The sequence below is a fragment of the Puma concolor genome, chromosome E4 (genome assembly GCF_028749965.1).
Source record: "Puma concolor isolate L17-30 chromosome E4, mPumCon1.1.hap2, whole genome shotgun sequence".
Lineage (NCBI taxonomy): Eukaryota > Metazoa > Chordata > Mammalia > Carnivora > Felidae > Puma > Puma concolor.
In genome coordinates, this window is record NC_141683.1 from 71,130,826 (window position 1) to 71,149,400 (window position 18,575).

General features: G+C 39.3%; 1 protein-coding gene and 1 pseudogene across 10 annotated transcripts in view; one reads left to right on the forward strand and one right to left on the reverse strand.

Moving 5' to 3' along the window:
* LOC147572807 (ankyrin repeat domain-containing protein 26-like) overlaps positions 1–18,575 on the reverse strand; it is a 626,452-nt gene that overhangs the window by 543,114 nt on the left and 64,763 nt on the right. For 3 of the 10 annotated variants that reach the window (XM_086693297.1, XM_086693299.1, XM_086693298.1), the window contains exons 14-17: positions 7,433–7,646; positions 5,426–5,603; positions 5,057–5,194; positions 2,760–2,906 (exon numbers count right to left, since the gene is read on the reverse strand). The exons of the other annotated variants lie outside the window; for them this stretch is intronic. In XM_086693297.1, coding sequence (XP_086549423.1) covers positions 2,760–2,906; positions 5,057–5,194; positions 5,426–5,603; positions 7,433–7,646 — 677 coding nt within the window. The remainder of the gene's footprint in view (positions 1–2,759; positions 2,907–5,056; positions 5,195–5,425; positions 5,604–7,432; positions 7,647–18,575) is intronic. 10 annotated transcript variants of the gene reach the window in all.
* Positions 11,605–14,260, forward strand: LOC147572817 (endoplasmic reticulum disulfide reductase DNAJC10-like; annotated as a pseudogene).

The window sequence follows — 18,575 nt, forward strand, 5'->3', positions numbered from 1 at the left end:
AGATGAACAACTTAGAAGGGTACGTGGCACATAGCTCTAAGTGTCTGCATGTAGCATGATTACTGTTGCTGTAGTTTGTGTTCCAATACAATGTGATAGTTTAGGCAGGTGGCCTGCCAATACAAGTTTTCCCCTATACAAATTATACTGAAGTTATTCTTCATTCCACCGCAAGTGGTAGCAAATGGGGAGCATGAGGCCCAGAATATTTCCTCAGTACTTCAAAAAAGTTTGCCAATGCCACTAGCCAACAGTACTTTTTTCCACTTATAATCCTTTTAACTTACTTCCTCTCTATACCACTGAGTGGACAATTCTCACAGACTACGGTTCAAATAGCACCTCCTTGACTGAGTAGTAGATCCTTTACATGACCATCAGAGGCAAGGGAAAGCCACTGACATGGAAATAAATGAGTCTTGCGAAACTAAAGTTCCTCAATCATTTCATGTCCATACTCTTTACGTTAGGCTGCTTTAGCATGTACTCTGATGAAGAGATTAATGGTTTGTGGTAAAAGCATATCAGAAAAGCTGTCCCCAGATATTTGCATTGGTAAAGTAATACAAATCTATAAATCACAGTTCTGGGCTGTGTAAGAAAGAAAGACAAATTTAGCATGCTTTTTCATAGTGAGAGGGAAAAAAAAACCTAAACATTTGATTGAACATTTCTCTTCTATTTGATTAAGTGCTTTCATTAATAGTTTTACTTATATAAGCGTGTGTGTGTGTCTTTGTGTGTGTGTATAGAGATATACACACATTTTTTAACGTTTATTTTTTGATACAGAGCAGGAGACTGAGTGGCGCAGAACGTGAGGGACACAACAGATCCAATTAGGCTCTGCTGACAGTAGAAAGCCCGATGCAGGGCTCCATCTCAAGAACATGGAGATCATGACCTGAGCCAAAGGCAGACTCTGATCGGACTGGAGCCAGCCAGGCACCCCTCAATTTAGTATTTCATTTCTTAGCATACATTTAGAATAAAAGCTTTGCTATACCAATGTTTCCAAGAAGAATTTACTGATACGGTATAAAGTACTTAATTTTATCGGAAAAACTGTTAAGTTAAAGTATTTTCAATTTATACAAGGATAAGTATCACACGTATCAAATATTACTATCCCTTAAATTTATACTTAGGAAGACGAAATTACCTGTCATGAAAAAAATAAAAACAATGTCAAATAAAGGACTAAATTGTTCTGCACAGGCTACATGACAAGAGTCAAGAGAGTTAAAGCTAATGGGAGTTAGAACAGTCAGAGAAAGTTCATTGGAAAGGAGACTGTGAGCCAAGTCTGAATAACATAGGTTTACTCAAGAGGAACAGAAACTAGAAAGACAGTAAGGACAGCATGCGTAACGGCTGAGAGATGGTGAAATCAACCCAATTAACTCAGAGGATAAAATCTGATGGCAGAGACATTAAAAACGGGTGTCCACACAAGAACTACATAAATGTTCATAAGCAGCAGTATTAATAGGCAAGAAATGGACACAACCCAAAGGTCCATCAACTGATGAATGAACAAGGGCCTTAACCCACAATGGAGTACTGTTTGACAATAAAAACAAATGAAGCACTGATATAAGCTGTAACCAACACAGATGAACCCAGAAAACATTAAGTAAAGTTAGCTAGTCCCAAGGGACCACACGTTGTGTGACTCCATTTATATGAAATATTCACAAGAGGCAACTCCATTGAGAGACCAAGTAGTAGACTGGTGGTTGCCTGAGGCTGGGGGCAACGGGTAAGGGTTTCCTTTCAGGGTGACGAAAACATTCTACTTGATGGCAGTGATGGTTGCACGAGTGTACACAGAGACAGTGAACTGTGCGTGGCAAATGGGTGACTTTTATGGTATGTGTTTTGTACCTCAAAATAGCTTAAAAAAAAAAAACCCAATGGCAGGACACAGAGAATGTTCTTAATTCTCGCTTTTGGGTGCCCATACTATACATGATCTGAATATTTCCGTGCTTTGACAATATGTGTAAAAGGCAAAGAAAATGAAGGAAATGCCGAAGTTCAAGTGGTTTGTTAAGTGATCTTTCTGTACAAGTCATCCTGAAATCAATATGCATTCTTCTCAAAAGTGAAGATGAGAACTAAGACAATTATCTGAAACATCCCATTAAACATTATCTTCTGATTTGATCCAGCTTGCCTCATCATGGTAATAGAGATATCATTAAAAAACATTGTTTAGTAGGGGACAAAAGTCTCTTGGGACACCTGGGTGGCTACGTCAGTTAAGCGTCCAATTCTTGCTTTCAGCTCAGGTCATGATCTCATGGTTCATGAGACTGAGCCTCACACTGGCTCTACACTGACAGCATGGAGCCTGCTTGGGATTCTCTCTCTCTCCTCTCTCTGCCCCTCCCCTGTTAACACGCATGCACACACTCTCTCTCACTCTTTTTCTCTCAAAATAAATAAATAAACTGTCACAAAAATTTTAAATTAAAGAAAGAACTAAAAAAGTCTCTCAATTTCTGTGAGGAAGGATACAAAAGCCTCAACTTTCCTAAGAGTAAGTATTATAAGAAAACAATGTATAACACAAATAGGAGAAGGAGAGGCAGAAGTTTATGAAATAAATGCATTGTAAAGATACTAAAATCATAATAAATTCATTACAATGAAAATACCAAAGAAAGCGGTCCATGGAAATTGGTATCCTAAAACACTTTATATTATTTAACCAGCTATAAGTTAGCTGTTGACAGGTTACATTTACTACATACCTGACTTCTGATTTGAGCTAATTTCTTCTTGAGATCCCGTGTTTCATCTTCCAGACGAAGATATGACGTAACCTCTGGGGAAGCCTCTGACATAGACTTTTTCTTCAGAGTATCAGCCAGTTCTTGTTGAAGTTGTCTCGCAACTACCTAATAAGACATTTCTGTTACTGATTTTCTAAATCATCTTATTATTAAATTATGTTAATAATAGACAACTCTCACATACGTACTTTGAGAAATATCAACACATACATCAATTCACCGTCTTTTTGTAACACATACACATTCCTGTTCACTGAATTCAGTTAAAGACACAAAAGGTGTTATCTCCCTGCCCAGTTCTGATATTTTATGGTGTCTCTTTCCAGTCTTAGCACGACAATTTCATCCTGCAACATGTGGTTTTTATGCAACCGATCTTATGTTTTCTCATGATTATCAGAAAGCTAAGTAAACCCAGCACATTTTCAGATAGCACTCAATAAAATGGCAGTATCATGATTTTCTTTGAAATGAAAGTATAATCTGTGTTTAAACAATGAAAAGGTTGCAGGGGGTGCCAGTGTGGTTCAGTTGGTTGAGTGTCTGACCCTTGATTTTGGCTCAGGGAATGATCTCACATTCTGTGGGTTCAAGCCTCGCATCAGGCTCTGTGCTGACAGTCAGGAGCCTGCTCAGGATTCTCGCTCTCCCTCTCCCTGCCCCTCCCCTTCTTGCATTCTCTCTCTCTCTCTAATGAATAAAGAAACATGAAAAGAAAGAAAGAAAGAAAAAAAGAAAGAAAGAAAAAGAAAGAAAAAAGAAAAGAGGAAGGAAGGAAGAAGGAAGGAAGGAAGGAAGGAAGGAAGGAAGGAAGATTACAGGAAGTGAATATCCAACTGGAAAAAAATAATGTTGGCTCCAAATCTCAAATTTTAGACAAGCATAAGTTCCCAAAAGTTCAGAACTTTAACTGAAGATAATGAAGGCATGAAAGTAAAAAAGAATTTGTGAGAAAAGTGTTCAGAATCTCAGAATTGGAAAAGCCTTTCTCTGATTTACAACAAACCAGAAGGCCTAAAATAAAAGATTAATAAATCTGACTACCCTTAAACATTGAGTTTACAGTAGATATCGAACACAGCGACCCCACAGTAAAATCCTTAGCTATGCATATACTCGGACAGATTAAATTTCCTAAAATTCTTCTTTCCTGAGAATATTTCATAGATATCTACTTTGCTACCATTTCTATAGTCAGTTATAAGAATTATATCTATTGATAACTGAAAAAATGTAGGCACTGTACTATAATAGAAACACTTCTACATACATCAATGAACTCATTTGGTTATCACAATTCTAGAGTGGAGAGATTAAAACGGTGAGCTGCAGGACTCTCCGCAAGTCTTCTCACTCCACAACTAGTGCTCTTGCACCAACCGCTGCCACTTCTCTAGTGTAAATACACAAGTACGAAAGAAGTCTTGTATTTCAAAATACTCATAGGAAATAAGGTGAAATTTATACATCTCTTAGAAAACCATGAGATTATTTACTGCTGCAATAACTTGCATTTCCTCTTCATGTTGAAAACAGTAATAAATATAAAAGAGGGGAAATACACTCAGCTATTTTATTAGGAATAAAATACCTATCAATAAATTATCATTAAGTATATACCACAGCATACCATTGTTATCAAAAGTTCCTTGTAATGAAATAGGATGCTACTTGAAGCAAAAGTGTTACTTTTCTCAAAAGTAGGAGACTTGATACCGAAAATATGATCAGTGAACTGGCTACACTTGTCCTCCTGTCCATTAGCGGAAGTATTCACCTAAACTATTAATATATCAAGGCAGTGAAGTAACTGTTCAAAACTAAAACACATGTTGCTAGTAGCAATAGTTTTGAGATTAGGGAAAGCTCATCAATTCCTACAGAAAGTAATAAAAGCCTCTCCTTTGGACGAGGACATTATGAATGTCACTAGTTGTTGCAGACAATGCATTTAATCAAGAATATTATTTTATCCAGTGAAGCAAAAATGCCACCGTCCCCCATGACCCTCCACAAAATATATGCGCTTTTAAAATCCTCTATAGTTTCCATGATGAACAGAGTTCAGTTTCATATGTACATACATATATATATATATATATATATATATACACATATATATACACATATACACACACACACATATGTATATATATACACACACACACACACGGAGAAAAAAGTAATAATAACTAAAAAATAGAATGTATACAAATACATACACACATGTACTTCAAAATAACTAAAGAAGATACCTTAGAATTAGTTTTCTTATGAGCCATTTCTAGCTCCTTTTGCTTGCAAAAGAGATTGTTTAGGCTTCCATCTTGTAAGACTCTGGCCTTCTGTTCTGGAGAAAGTTGCCACTGAGTGTCACTGCGCTCTTCTACAACCTGGAGACACATTTCATTATGATTCTGGTCTCATACCGTTAAAAAAAGAAGGTCAAAAGCTGAAGAGGAGAACTTTAAAAAAAATGTTCAAAAGAACATAATCCCATGTTTTAATTTATTTTAAACCTAAATAATATATATTGAGTCAAAGGGATACTATAAAATATATATGTATAATATTACACTATGCAATATAGATGGAAATACAGTTTTTATCAAAAACTGATTTACCTGATTTTTTATGGCCTTCAATTCCGTGTTTAGCATTCTAAGAGCGAGGTCAACTTGTTGTTTTGTTTCAACTTCTTTCTTATATTCGTCTTCTTTTCTTCTTAACTTTTCCCTAATATTTTCATATAACATATCAGCATTTCTTCTTTCTTCTTCTTCTTCTTGTTTTAAGGTACATCTGCAATTACATGTGCTTCTTTTAAAATTTGTTTTGTTAGACATAAAAAGTTCATTTTATGATACGGTTCCACATAAGTTGGCTTATTATCCAAATGAAAAATTTCTATGTTCTCCAATTGTTTTCCTTGTAAGGCTCATGTTTTTAATTTGTCACTTCAATCTCTTCCAAACCATATATACAGTTGAAAAGAAGCCAGGAGAAAGCATTATGCAACTTCGTTAGTTTTAGTCAGTAATAACTCTGGTAGATGTTGTAGGAAAGGAAGTTTGAAATTATTCAGGAAAGTTAGAGTTGAAAATTACCCCCTTTCCCACAGGTATAATTATTCCTCCATAGGACAGATAATTCAGTTTCTCATTAAAAAGAGAAGTTGCTGTTTATAAGCAAGTGTATCAATTCACTGGAAATAAAATTTCCACTTGACAAAACCTTACAGGTACCTCCAAAAATGATGTGCAGTGAAAGAGAGCATCTGTGGACGTTGTTTACACAACATACACGTGCAGATTACTGTCATCCAAGACTACGCTGACGAGTCGAATATCTGTTGCCTATACATTTTGTTTCTTCTTCCACACACTTGCAACTTACCTTGTTGATGATTACCTACTTTATGAATCACTTAAACATCCCTTCTAGAACAACACAGGATACGTATTAATTAAGTAAACAATAAAGAGTAATATGACCTTTCAGCATACACTTTTGAATTAATTTTATCTACCTATGACAGAGATGCTGAAAAAACTTCTCAGTAATCACTTTCCATATTACTTTTTTGTTAATGTTTATTCATTTTTGAGAGAGAAAGGGAGAGCCCATGCATACAAAGGAGGGGCAGAGAGAGAGAGAGAGAGGGAGGCAGAAAATCTGAAGTGGGCTCTGCACTGACAACACACAGCTCGATGTGGGGCTCGAACTCACGAACCCTGAGATCATGACCTGAGCCAAAGTCGGACGCTTGACTGACTGAGCCACCCAGGTGCCCCCATTTTACTTTGTTTAAATTTTTTATTGAGAGAGAGATGACACAAGTGAGTGAGGGTGGAGAGAGGGAAAGAGAGACAGAATCCCACGAGGGGCAGACAGAGAGGGAGAGACAGAGTGAGAGAAGAGGAGCTCATCCGAAGCGGGGCTCGTGCTCACCCAAAGCAGGGCTCGAGCCCGCCCAAAGCAAGGCTCAAACTCACGAGATCATCACCTGAGCCAAAGCCAGATGCTTAACCAGCTCAGCCACCCAGGCACCCCCACTTTAGCTTTTAACACCTGCATGTTAAGAAGCAAACGGAATCAATTTTGGGGAATTTTACTGTCTTGAGAAAAATGACCATTTTATACTCTGTTGGTAGGTACAGAAAGTAATATAAACTTTCCTGAGAACAATTTAAAAATATGGATCAAAGACCTTTTTAAAAATTTTTATACTTTAACCAGATTACATTATATTGAAGAATTGACTCCAAGCAAGTAACCAGACATGTAGAAACAGATTTATATAAAAGACATTCCTGACAGCATCAATTAAAATACAGAGAGATGAAAAACAAGCAGAATTCAATCTCTTAAATAATGATGTTTCTTGGACTATGGTGGACTTTCATATGGCCATTAAAATTGTGATTTGGAATATACATTAAAGTATTAGAAGTATTCACTGTTAAGAACTTGCTGTGTTATTGCCAAGAATCGCACACCTCACAACACTAAACAAGTATTCTTTCCAGGAAAATCCCATAAGGTAAGTCAGCAATTACAAAACTGCCCCTACACATCTGTAGTATAAAAGGAAACAGTTGAAATATTTCCTTAAAGCCAAGATGCTGTACCTCAAACTGCAGAATTCACATTCCCATTCCACTTTTTGATATTCTAACCATGATATCATGTATTTGGATTCCTGTAGCTCGTTTTGTAGTACACTAACCATTTTGTCCATTTTTGTCATTTTTCCCATAAGAAGTTTACAGTGATTTTTGTTAAGTTTCCTTAATTTCTCATAGGAAACACGTATATCTTGGATTTTCAAGAAGCCAGCAGAATCTGCATCAGAGAAGAAACAGAAATAAAATAGATGAGTACTTTTTGCATATACAGGCCTGTGCATCTTCAATTCACTCATTCACACATTGAGTAAATATATACCTTCAATGGAAGATGTTATACTCAGCTCTACAATTGCAATAGAGAAGACCCCTGGCTATCGATTAGCTTAAAGTCTAGTGAAGGAGCAAGACAACTCAAATGGTAATTCTAAATTCAGATAGTTCCTATTAGAAGACAGAGTTCTGTGATCATAACTTGATCTAGATTGGGCCCAAGGAAGATAGATGTCCCTGAGGAAGAGATAAATATACTGAGGAATGAAGGATGAGCAGGAGACAATTAAGCAAAGGAGGAAGACAAGCACTCTCGATAGTCTAGAGCATGTGCCGAAGTTCCACTGTAATCTGCTTCTGGCCAAGATGGGGTAACACGTACTGATTGATCTTCCTACCTGAAGCAAGCAAAAACAAAACAGACAAAATACAATTTTAACATGATTTTCAAGACACGGAACTTCAGACAATGAAGGACAATGATCCCTGAAAACAAAACACGTTAGCCTAACACGTATGCCCAAGCTCACTGCCTTGAGAGAGTTTTCAGGCTACGACACAGGAGACATAAATTATTTAAGTAGATTTCATCAGACTCCTTGAGTCGTGGTGGCAAAACTGAGAGTCTGGTGAAGTCAAGGCAGATAGAGACGACAGGTCAGCATCCAGGAGAGGAGAAAGCAGGGCACAGAAAGAACCCTGGGCATCTGCACAGGGTCCCCTTTGGCTATTCAGCAGAGGAACAACCAGTGCATACATGGAAGGAAGTCATCAAGGGAAAAAAATTCTGAAAAGAGTAGAGGAAACACTGCCTGGTGCTCCCACAGCACGAGGGACAGTATCTATTCACATTAGCTAAGATCGAAAAACTCATAATTTGCCTTAGGCTGATCACCACTCTGGATTCATCCAATAATTCGTAAGAGCAAGACTAAAGGATCCAACTGTTTGTAAGTAACTTAACTATATCTCCAAACAAAGCATGGAAAGATAACTAGAGGCATAAAAGCTATTGTTTTTAAAACCAAATAGCACTTACAGAGATGTAAATTATGTTAGCCAGGAACAATACGATGGGTAGGAATAAACACATATTAGACATCACAAAAAAAGACTGAAGTTTAACATTGGAAACCTGGGAGAAAACTTCAAGTGGGAAATACGCAATTGCCCAAAGAGGCAGGGGAAAGTGGCAGGAAAAAAAAATGGCCCAAATCTTCCTAAACTTCATGAAAACTATAATCCCACTGACCCAGGAAGGATCGGTCTAGGAAAGAAGAAATGGAAGTCAACTCTTGTGATTTGCCTAAACTCTATACGATGTGGTATAACATTACTGGAAGGGAGACTGTGATGCTGAAGCCATAGACTATAAACCCTAAAGCAACCACTAAAGCAGCAAAATTGAAAAGTTCTAGCTAGGAAGCCTAAATATATAAGTGAATAAATGAATACATGAATAAATGAATACATGAATAAATAAATAAATGGATAAAACTGAATCATAAAAATTCCTCGATGAAAAGAAAGCGGAAAAAGAAGAGAACGGGAACAAGGAGCAGATAGGACAAATGCAAGTCAAACAGCATGATGACATATTCAAATCAACTATCTCAAAAATCACAGTAAATGGCCATTTGTAGCAACGTGGATGGAACTGGAGAGTGTGATGCTAAGTGAAATAAGCCATACAGAGAAAGACAGATACCATATGTTTTCAGTCTTATGTGAATCCTGAGAAACTTAACATAAACCCACGGGGGAAGGGAAGGAAAAAAGAAAAAAAGAGGTTAGAGTGGGAGAGAGCCAAAGCATAAGAGACTCTTAAAAACTGAGAACAAACTGAGGGTTAATGGGGGGGTGGGAGGGAGGGGAGGGTGGGTGATGGGTATTGAGGAGGGCACCTTTTGGGATGAGCACTGGGTGTTGTATGGAAACCAATTTGACAATAAATTTCATATATTGAAAAAAAAACATCACAGTAAATGAAAACGGTCTAAAAGCCTCAACTAAAACGCAGACTGTCAGAATGGATAAAAAAGGAAGACTCAACTATATGCCACCTATACAAAATGCACTTTAAATGTCAAGACAGATATTTGTTCGAAAGACAGGAATATGATATACCACACTAACACTTGACCAAAGAAGGCTGAGCTAGAGTGGCTCTATGAATAGCAGACAAAACAGTTTCAAGCAAAAAAAAAAAAAAAAAAAATTACCAGCAATAAACAACAGGTCATTGTATAATCATAAAAGGGTCAATTAAGAGCAATCTTAAATGTTCATGTATCTGTTAATAGCTTCAAAGTACATGAAGCAAAAATTGATAAAACTGAAAAGAGAAATAGGCAAATTCACAATTATAGTCTGATATTTCAACACGCTCAACATCAGCAAGGGCATAGTAGACTTGGCCGCCACTATTCTTCTCAAGGATCTATGGAACACTTACCAAAAAAGACTATGTTCTGGGTCAAAAATAAATCTTAATAAAAGGAAGAAGTCAAGAGGCCTGAAGTCATAATAGTGTGTTCCCTGACCACAAAGCAATCAAATCAGAAATCAAGCACAAAAATATCTCTGGAAAATACTCAACTATTTGTGAACTACAGAACACATCGAAATATCCCCTGGGTCAAAGAAGTAATGAAAAAAGAAAAAAAAAATTAGAAAGGATTCTGAACTGAATGAAAATGAAAACATAGTAGAATTTGTAGAGTCCTGCTTTAGTAGCACTCACATGAAGACTGATAGCACTGAATGTATACATTAAAAAGGAAGAGGGAAGTGCGGTGCTCCTTGCTGCCTTTGTGGCTCCTCCCCCAGCTTCCCGAGCCTCCCCCCCCCCCCCCCCCGCCCTGCCCCGCCCCACCCTGGCAGTGGCTGGAGAGCAGGTGCTTTGTTCACAGCGCACAGCAGGCACTTGGGTGGGTGGGGGCGGGGTCCGCCAATGCCGGGAATTGAAGGTGGGGGAGTAGCTGTAGGAGGAGACCCCCCTAGACTGAGGTGGGCATAGGCCGGGCCCCGGGTTCTGCTGGAGCGGGAGGCGGCGGCGGTGGCAGAGGCATGGTCCTTCTGGAAGGGAGAGCCCAATGCCTCTGCACCTGTCTCCCCTCCCTTCCTCTCCGCCCCTGCCATGGGTTTTGTGTTCTAGCTCCCCATCTTTTTCTCACTACCTACATCATCACCCTTCTTCTGACTTCGCTTCCCAGCTTCTTGCGACCCTTTCTCACACTTAAGCCTCAGTTACTCAGGCTCTTTTCACCCTAGTCTTGCCGGAGACTTCATATGCCAGCAGTCTCTCTCATGGGATGTCCCCATCCTTCCCCTCTCCCCACATCCTATTCTGGGCTGATGGCAGCCAGAAATCCTTCCTATTGCGTTTACCGGCAGTTTCTACCTGGCCCTGACGCTTGGCGCAGATCAAGTCCACCACACCCACGCTGAGAAGTACCCCTAGGAGAACCACTTGTCCCATGGTGGTATTGGACAATGTGTTCTCGATTTTCCTCTGGTTGCTTATTTTAGTCTGAATATTTGTTACTCTCCACCGCTATACTTTACAAACGTATGTTTTGGTTGCATGACAAGGAGTTAGAAATGAGCCAGAGACCATTCGCAGGTAAGGAGAAGATTTAGACATTTAGGATTCAAGGAAGAAAGGAGAAACAGAATGTTAAGAAGGTTAGATTCCTCAAAGTATTTTGATATCTTTTGTGATCTGAGGAAGTGGAGATTACTGAGCCTACACAGATTGACATTTTGGGAGAAAATTTCATGGTGCTTGATTCGCTCTTGGAGTAATGTGAACACAAGTTCTCAAACCTGCATATTCTCTCAGTTGGTACCAGCTGTATATCTGAATGTTCACTTTCATCAGAACTTGTATCAGAGAAAGAATGGGAGTCTGCTTCAACGAAAATGACTACCTCCGGGACCTGAAATCGGTCATTCTGTTTCCTAATAGTGTATATGGCCATTTTCGTGGGAACAGATCAGGATTTTTACAGTTTACTTGGAGTATCCAGGACTGCAAACAGTAGAGAGATCAGACAAGCTTTCACGAAGTTGGCATTGAAGCTACAATCTGATAAAAAACAAACACACAAACAAAAAAAACAAAACGAATAACCCAGGGCGCCTGGGTGGCTCAGTCAGTTGAGCGTCCAACTTCCGCTTGCTCGGGTCATGATCTCACAGGTCGTGCGTTAGAGCCCCGCGTCGGGCTCTGTGCTGATGGCTCAAAGCCAGGGGCCTGCTTTGGACTCTGTGTCTCCCACTCTCTCTGCCCCTAACCCACTTGCATTCCGTCTCTGTCTCTCTCAATAGTAAATAAACACTAAATAAATAAATAAATAAATAAATAACCAACCAACCAACCAACCAACCAAATGTATAATCCTAACGTACAGAGTGATTTTCAAAAATAAATAGAGCATATGAAGTATTCAAAGATGAAGATCTGTGGGAAAAGTATGACAAATACGGAGAAAAGGGACTTGCAGATGTTCCAGAAGGTGGCCTGTATGAAAGCTGGGATTATGATCATTATGATTTTGGTATTTATGATGATGATCTTGAAAGCATGACATTGAATAGAAGAGAAGTGGATGCTGCTGTTCATTCTGGAGAACTGTGGTTTGTGAACTTTTACTCCCCAGGATGTTCACACTGCCATGAATTAGCTCCCACATGGAGAGACTGTGTTAAAGAAGTAGATGGATTACTTTGAATTGGTGCTGTTAACTGTGGTGATGATAGAATGTTTTGCCAAATGAATGGAGTCAATGGATCTCCCAGCCTCTTCCTTTTTAGGGCTGGAAAGGCCACAGTGAAATATCACGGGGACAGATCAAAGGAAAGTTTGGTTAGAAACCCAGTGATGGAATTATGGACAGGAAATTGTGTTCACTCCATAGAAAATGCTTTTGCTGCTGGTATTGGCCAGCTGATCACTTTTTGTTGCAAAGGAGGAGATTGTTTAACTTCATAGACACGACTCAGGCTCAGGGGCATGTTGGATGGTCTGGCTAATGTAGGATGGATGGACTGTGCCACCCAGGACAAACTTTGTAAAAGTCTGGATATTATCACAAGTACTACTGCCTGTTTTCCTCTGGCTCCACATTAAATAACAGAGAGAAAAGCAGCGTTTTGTTCCTTAATTCATTGGATGCTCGAAATGTATTTGGAAATCACGCATAGTCTTCCAGATTTTGAGCTACTTTTGGCAAATACACTAACGGATCGATTGGCTCATCATCTGTGGCTCTTATCGTTTAGTTTTGGAAAACATGAAAATCCAAATGATCTTGAGTTGAGGGAACTAAAAACTCTACTCAAAAGTGAACAATTCAAGTTGGCAAGGCTGACTGTCCCTCTGCACCAGACATCTGTAGTAATCTCTCTGTATTTCAGCCATGTCTAGCAGTATTTAAAGGACAAGGAACCAAAGAATATGAAATTCATCATGGAAAGAAGATTCTATATGATATACTAGCCTTTGCCAAAGAAAGTGGTAATTCTCACGTTGCCACACTTGGACCTCAAAATGTTCCTGCCGATGACAGGAACCGTGGCTTATTGATTTGTCTGTGCCATGGTGTCCACCATGTCAAGCTTTATTGCCAGAGTTACAAAAAGCATCAAAGCATCTGCGTGGTCAGCTTCAGTTTGGTACACTAGATGGTACGGTTCACGAGAGACCCTGTAACACGTATAACATTCAGGCGGATCCAACAACAGTTGTATTCAACCAATCCGAGGTTCATGAATAAGAAGGACATCACTCTGCTGAACAACAGATCTTGGAATTCATAGAGGATCTTAGGAACCTTCAGCGACCTCCCTGACACCCACCACTTTCAATGAACTAGCTAAACAAAGAAACTATGATGAAGTCTGGATGGTTGACTTCTACTCCCATGGTGTCATCCATGTCAAGTCCTAATGCCAGAATGGAAAAGAATGGCCCGGACACTAACTGGACAGTTACTGTGGGCAGTATAGACTGCCAAAAGTATCATTCTTTTTGTGCCCAAGAAAATGTTCAGAGATACCCTGAGATAAGATTCCCCCCCCAAAACCAAATAAAGCTTTTCAGTATCACAGTTACAATGGCTAGAAGAGAGATTTGGGGTCCGGGATTTCGACCTCAAGCATCCACAAATCTGATGACTCAGACTTTCGATGAAAAAGTTATACAAGGGAAAAATCACCGGGTGATTGAATTCTATACTCCTTGGTGTGGAACTTGCCAAAATTTTGCTCCAGAGTTTAAGCTCTTGGCTAAGACGATGAAAGTAAAAGTGAAAGCTGGAAAAATAGACTGTCAGGCTTCGGCTCAGACATGCCAGAAAGCTGGCATCAGAGCCTATCCGACTGTTAAATGTTATCCCTATGAAAAAGCAAAGAGAAACATTTGGGGAGAGCAAATAGATGCCAGAGATGCAAAAGCAATCGCTGCCTTACTAAATGAAAAATTGAAAAATCTCCACACTCATGGAGAGAGAGATGAGGATGAATTTTAATGATGTGAAGATGAAGAAAAAAGAGAAAAGGAATTCTAACCCATGACATCAGAGGAACATCTTTGTAGGATGTTGCTACATTCTGGGTCACAATAAAGCAACATTATCTCGGAATTGTAATTGCACCGTCTGAATTCTGTACAACATTGGTATAAATGAATGGTCTGCAAGCTTTTTCTGTAAAAGGTCAAACTGTCAATATTTTAACCTTTGTAGACCATATACTTTTGTCACATAGTACTTTGTTTTTGCTTTGTTTACAACCCTTTAAAAAATCTAAAACTTTTCTTACCTCAGGGCCATACACAAACAAGCCAAGCCACATTCAGTCCACGGGCCATAGATTGCTGACCCCTGGAAATGATACTAAAACTGCCTGGCTCAACCAGGAGCCTGCTCTGTCAAGTACATACATGTCTAGGGTCTATTCCTTAAAGTTTTGTGGCTGGCCTGAAAGGAAATAATTTGGTATTTATTTACCTGTCTGAAAAATTGTGTGAAATGGATTGTGGCCATAGTGTAATTAAACACACACACACACACACACACACACACACACACACACACAATGTGGCAAGCAGATAGCCTATTTTCATGGTGTATTATAGTAAAGAGATTTTCTTCTTTTTTCTTTCTAAAGGTTGAAGAACTGATTTTAATTTTTCACAATTGAGAAAAATTTTGTTAAAATAATGCCAATAGATTTCTACAGTATCTAGAAGAAGAAGAAGAAGAAGAAGAAGAAGAAGAAGAAGAAGAACGAGGAGGGAAGGAGGGGGAGCAGAAGAAGAGGAGGAGGAGGAGGAGGAGCATAGAGGAGGCGCAAGAAGACAGAGGAGGAGGAGGAAGGAGGAAGAGGAGGGAAGGAGGACAGGGAGATGGAGAGGGAAAGGGAGAAGAAGAAGAAGAAGAAGAAGAAGAAGAAGAAGAAGAAGAAGAAGAACAAGGAGAACAAGGAGGGAAGGAGGAGGAGCAGAAGAAGAGGAGGAGGAGGAGGAGGAAACAGGAGGCGGAAGAAAACAGAAGAGGAAGAGAAAGGAGGAAGAGGAGGGAAGGAGGACAGGGAGATGGAGAGAGAAAGGGAGAAGAAGAAGAAGATGAAGAAGAGGAAGGAGAAGGAGAAGAAGAGGAGGAGGAGGAGGAGGAAAGAAGAAGGGGAAGTGGAGAGAAGGAGGAGAGGGAGAGGGAGACAGAGTGGGAAAGGGAGAAGAAGAAGAAGAAGAAGAAGAAGAAGAAGAAGAAGGGGAGGGGGAGGAGGAGGTGGAGGAGGAGGAGAGGAGGAGTAGGAGGGAGGAGAAGGAAGAAGGAGAGGAGGAAGAAGGAGAGGAGGAAGAAGGAGAGGAAAAAGAAGAGGCTGAAGAGGATGAGGAAGAAGAAAGGTCTGAAATCTATGACACTGGGTTCTACCTTTTGAAACTAGAAAACTAAAACAAATTAAACCCAAACCAAGCAGAAGAAAGGAACTAATAAAGACAAAAATCACATGAAAGAAAGCAGAAAAACGATAGAGAATAATCAGTGAAACCAAATGTTTTCAGGAGGTGAAAAAAGGATAAATTTCTACCAAGACTGATCCCAAAATGAAGAGAAACAACGGAAGTATTAACAATATATCAGAAATTAGTAATGTAACTAACATTACTGGAAATTCACAGACTAAAAAAATAACAAAGTAATTTTATGAACTTTATATAATTAAATTGACAACTCAGATGCAGTGGGTAAATCCCGTGAAAGACAGAAATTATTAAAGCTCAATCAAGAGTGAAGGGTGCCTGGCTGGCTCAGTTGGTAGAACATGTGACTCTTGATCTCTGGATTGTGAGTTCAAGCCCCATGTTGGGTGTAAAGACTACTGAAATGAAATGAAATGAAATGAAATGAAATGAAATGAAATGAAGTGAAATGAAATGAAGTGAAATGAAATGATATAAAATAAAAAAATAAAATAAAGAAAAAAAGAACAGTTAAACTAACTAACTCTATATGTAAAAAAGAAACTAAAATCTTAGATAAAGATCTTTCCACAGAAAACAATTCCAGGGCCAAGTGGCTACACTAGTAAATTCATCCAACATTTTAGGAAGAAATGTTATCTATTCTACACAAAGTCTCCCCCCAAAATGGAGAGGAGAAATATTTCTCACCTCATTCTATAAGGTTAGCATTACCTGAAACCAAAACTAGACAAAGATACTATAAGAAATAAAATTCTGTCATAAGCATGGGAGCACAATTTCTGAAGAAACCATCCACAAATCAAGTCTAACACTACATTAAACAGGGGGGTGTGTCAACATGGCAGAGAAGTAGGGGTACTTGAAATGACCACATCCCTCAAACACAGCAGTGAGGCAAGAAGATGTGGAAATCTAGGAATCCGGGCTACAGCGTGACACAAACATCTCCAGGGGGCCATGGGGACAACTTGTCAGGTCATGGAGATTTTTAATCTATTCTTTCTGCACCTCTTCTGTATCTCCTTCTTATTTTCCTTTCTCTCTCTCTCTCTCTCTCTCTCTCTCTATCTCCCTCTCTTCCCTGCCTGGATTAAGTTGTATATTGTCTCTGATTCTCTGCCTGGTCAATTTTTTGTCTTCTTCTCTTTTCCTTTGCCCCTGTCATTTCTCCCTTTGTTTGAGATAAGGCATCTTCCATCACCCACCCCCCACTGTTTAAATTCTTTTCCAAGGTTACATTATGAACAAATCTAAGCACACCTGCTGGAATGGCCAACCCACCAATATGAGTAGGGAAATAAAGCAACCAGAGTCACAACAGAGAGCATGAAACACACTCCAAAGATACCTGTTGAAGGGCCAGGCCCTGGATAGTATATGACCCCTTTTCAAAATAGTAGTGCTCACAGGTGCAGGACACATGACAACTAGGAACACACATAAAGTACTGAACACTGAGGAAATGGAAGAATTCTCCTCAAAAGAAACTCCAGGAAGAAATGAGAGCTAGAGAATTGCTCAAAACAGATATAAACAATATATCGGTTCAAGAATTTAGAATAACAGTTGTAAGATTAACAGCTGACCTTACAAAAAAGCATAGAAGACAGCAGAGAATCTATTGCTGCAGGGATCAAGGAACTAAGAAATAGTCACAGCAATTCAGAAATACTGTAAATGGGGCGCCTGGGTGGCGCAGTCAGTTAAGCATCCGACTTCAGCCAGGTCACGATCTCGCGGTCCGTGAGTTCGAGCCCCGCGTCGGGCTCTGGGCTGATGGCTCAGAGCCTGGAGCCTGTTTCTGATTCTGTGTCTCCCTCTCTCTCTGCCCCTCGCCCGTTCATGCTCTGTCTCTCTCTGTCCCAAAAATAAATAAACGTTGAAAAAAATTTTTTTTTAAAAAAAGAAATACTGTAAATAAGATGCAAAATAAACTAGATGCAGTAACAGCAAACATGGAGGAAACAGAGGGGGAATAAGTGACATAGAAGATGAAAGTATGGAAAATGATGAAGCCAAGAAAAAGGGTGATAAGAAAATATTAGACCATGAGGGGAGTATTAGAAAACTAAGTGATTTGATGAAATGTAATATTTATCCGGGTCATAAGAGTTCCAGCATAAGAGAGAGACAGAGAGAGAGAGAGAGAGAGAGAGAGAGAGAGAAAAGGGAAGATGGTTTACTTGAACAAATTATAGGTGAGAACTTCCCTAATCTGGAGAAGGAAGCAGACATCCAAATCCAGAAGGCACAGACAACTCCCTTCAGATTCAACAAGAATAGGTCATCTCCACAGCATATCATAGTGAAATTGGCAAGTTACAAAGAGAAAAGAGAATTCTGAAAGCAGCAAGGGACAAACGGGCCTTAACCTACAAGGGTAGACACATATGGGTAGTAGCAGACCTGCCCGCTGAAACTTGGCAGGCCAGGAGGCGATGGTAGGAAAAAGTCCATGTGCTGAATACGAAAATACGCTGCTAAGAATCCTTTTTCCAGCAAGGATGTCATTCAGAATAGAAGGAGAGATAGGCTTTCCCAGAAAACCAAAAACTTCAAGAGCTCATGACCACTAAACCAGCCTTGGAGGAGATCCTAAGGAGACACTGTGAGTGGAACGTTGTCACGGCTACAAAGGACCAGAAACATCACCACCAGCATGAAAGCTCCAGACAACACAATGACATGAAATCCGTATCTTTAAATAATCACTCTGAATGTGAAGGGACTAAATGCCCTTATCAAAACACATAGCGTATCTGAATGGATTAAGAAAAAAAAAAAATCCATCTATATGCTGTCTACAAGAGACTTATTTGAGACAGGAGGACACCATTAGATTAAAGGTTAGGGGATAGAGTACCATGTATTATGCTACTG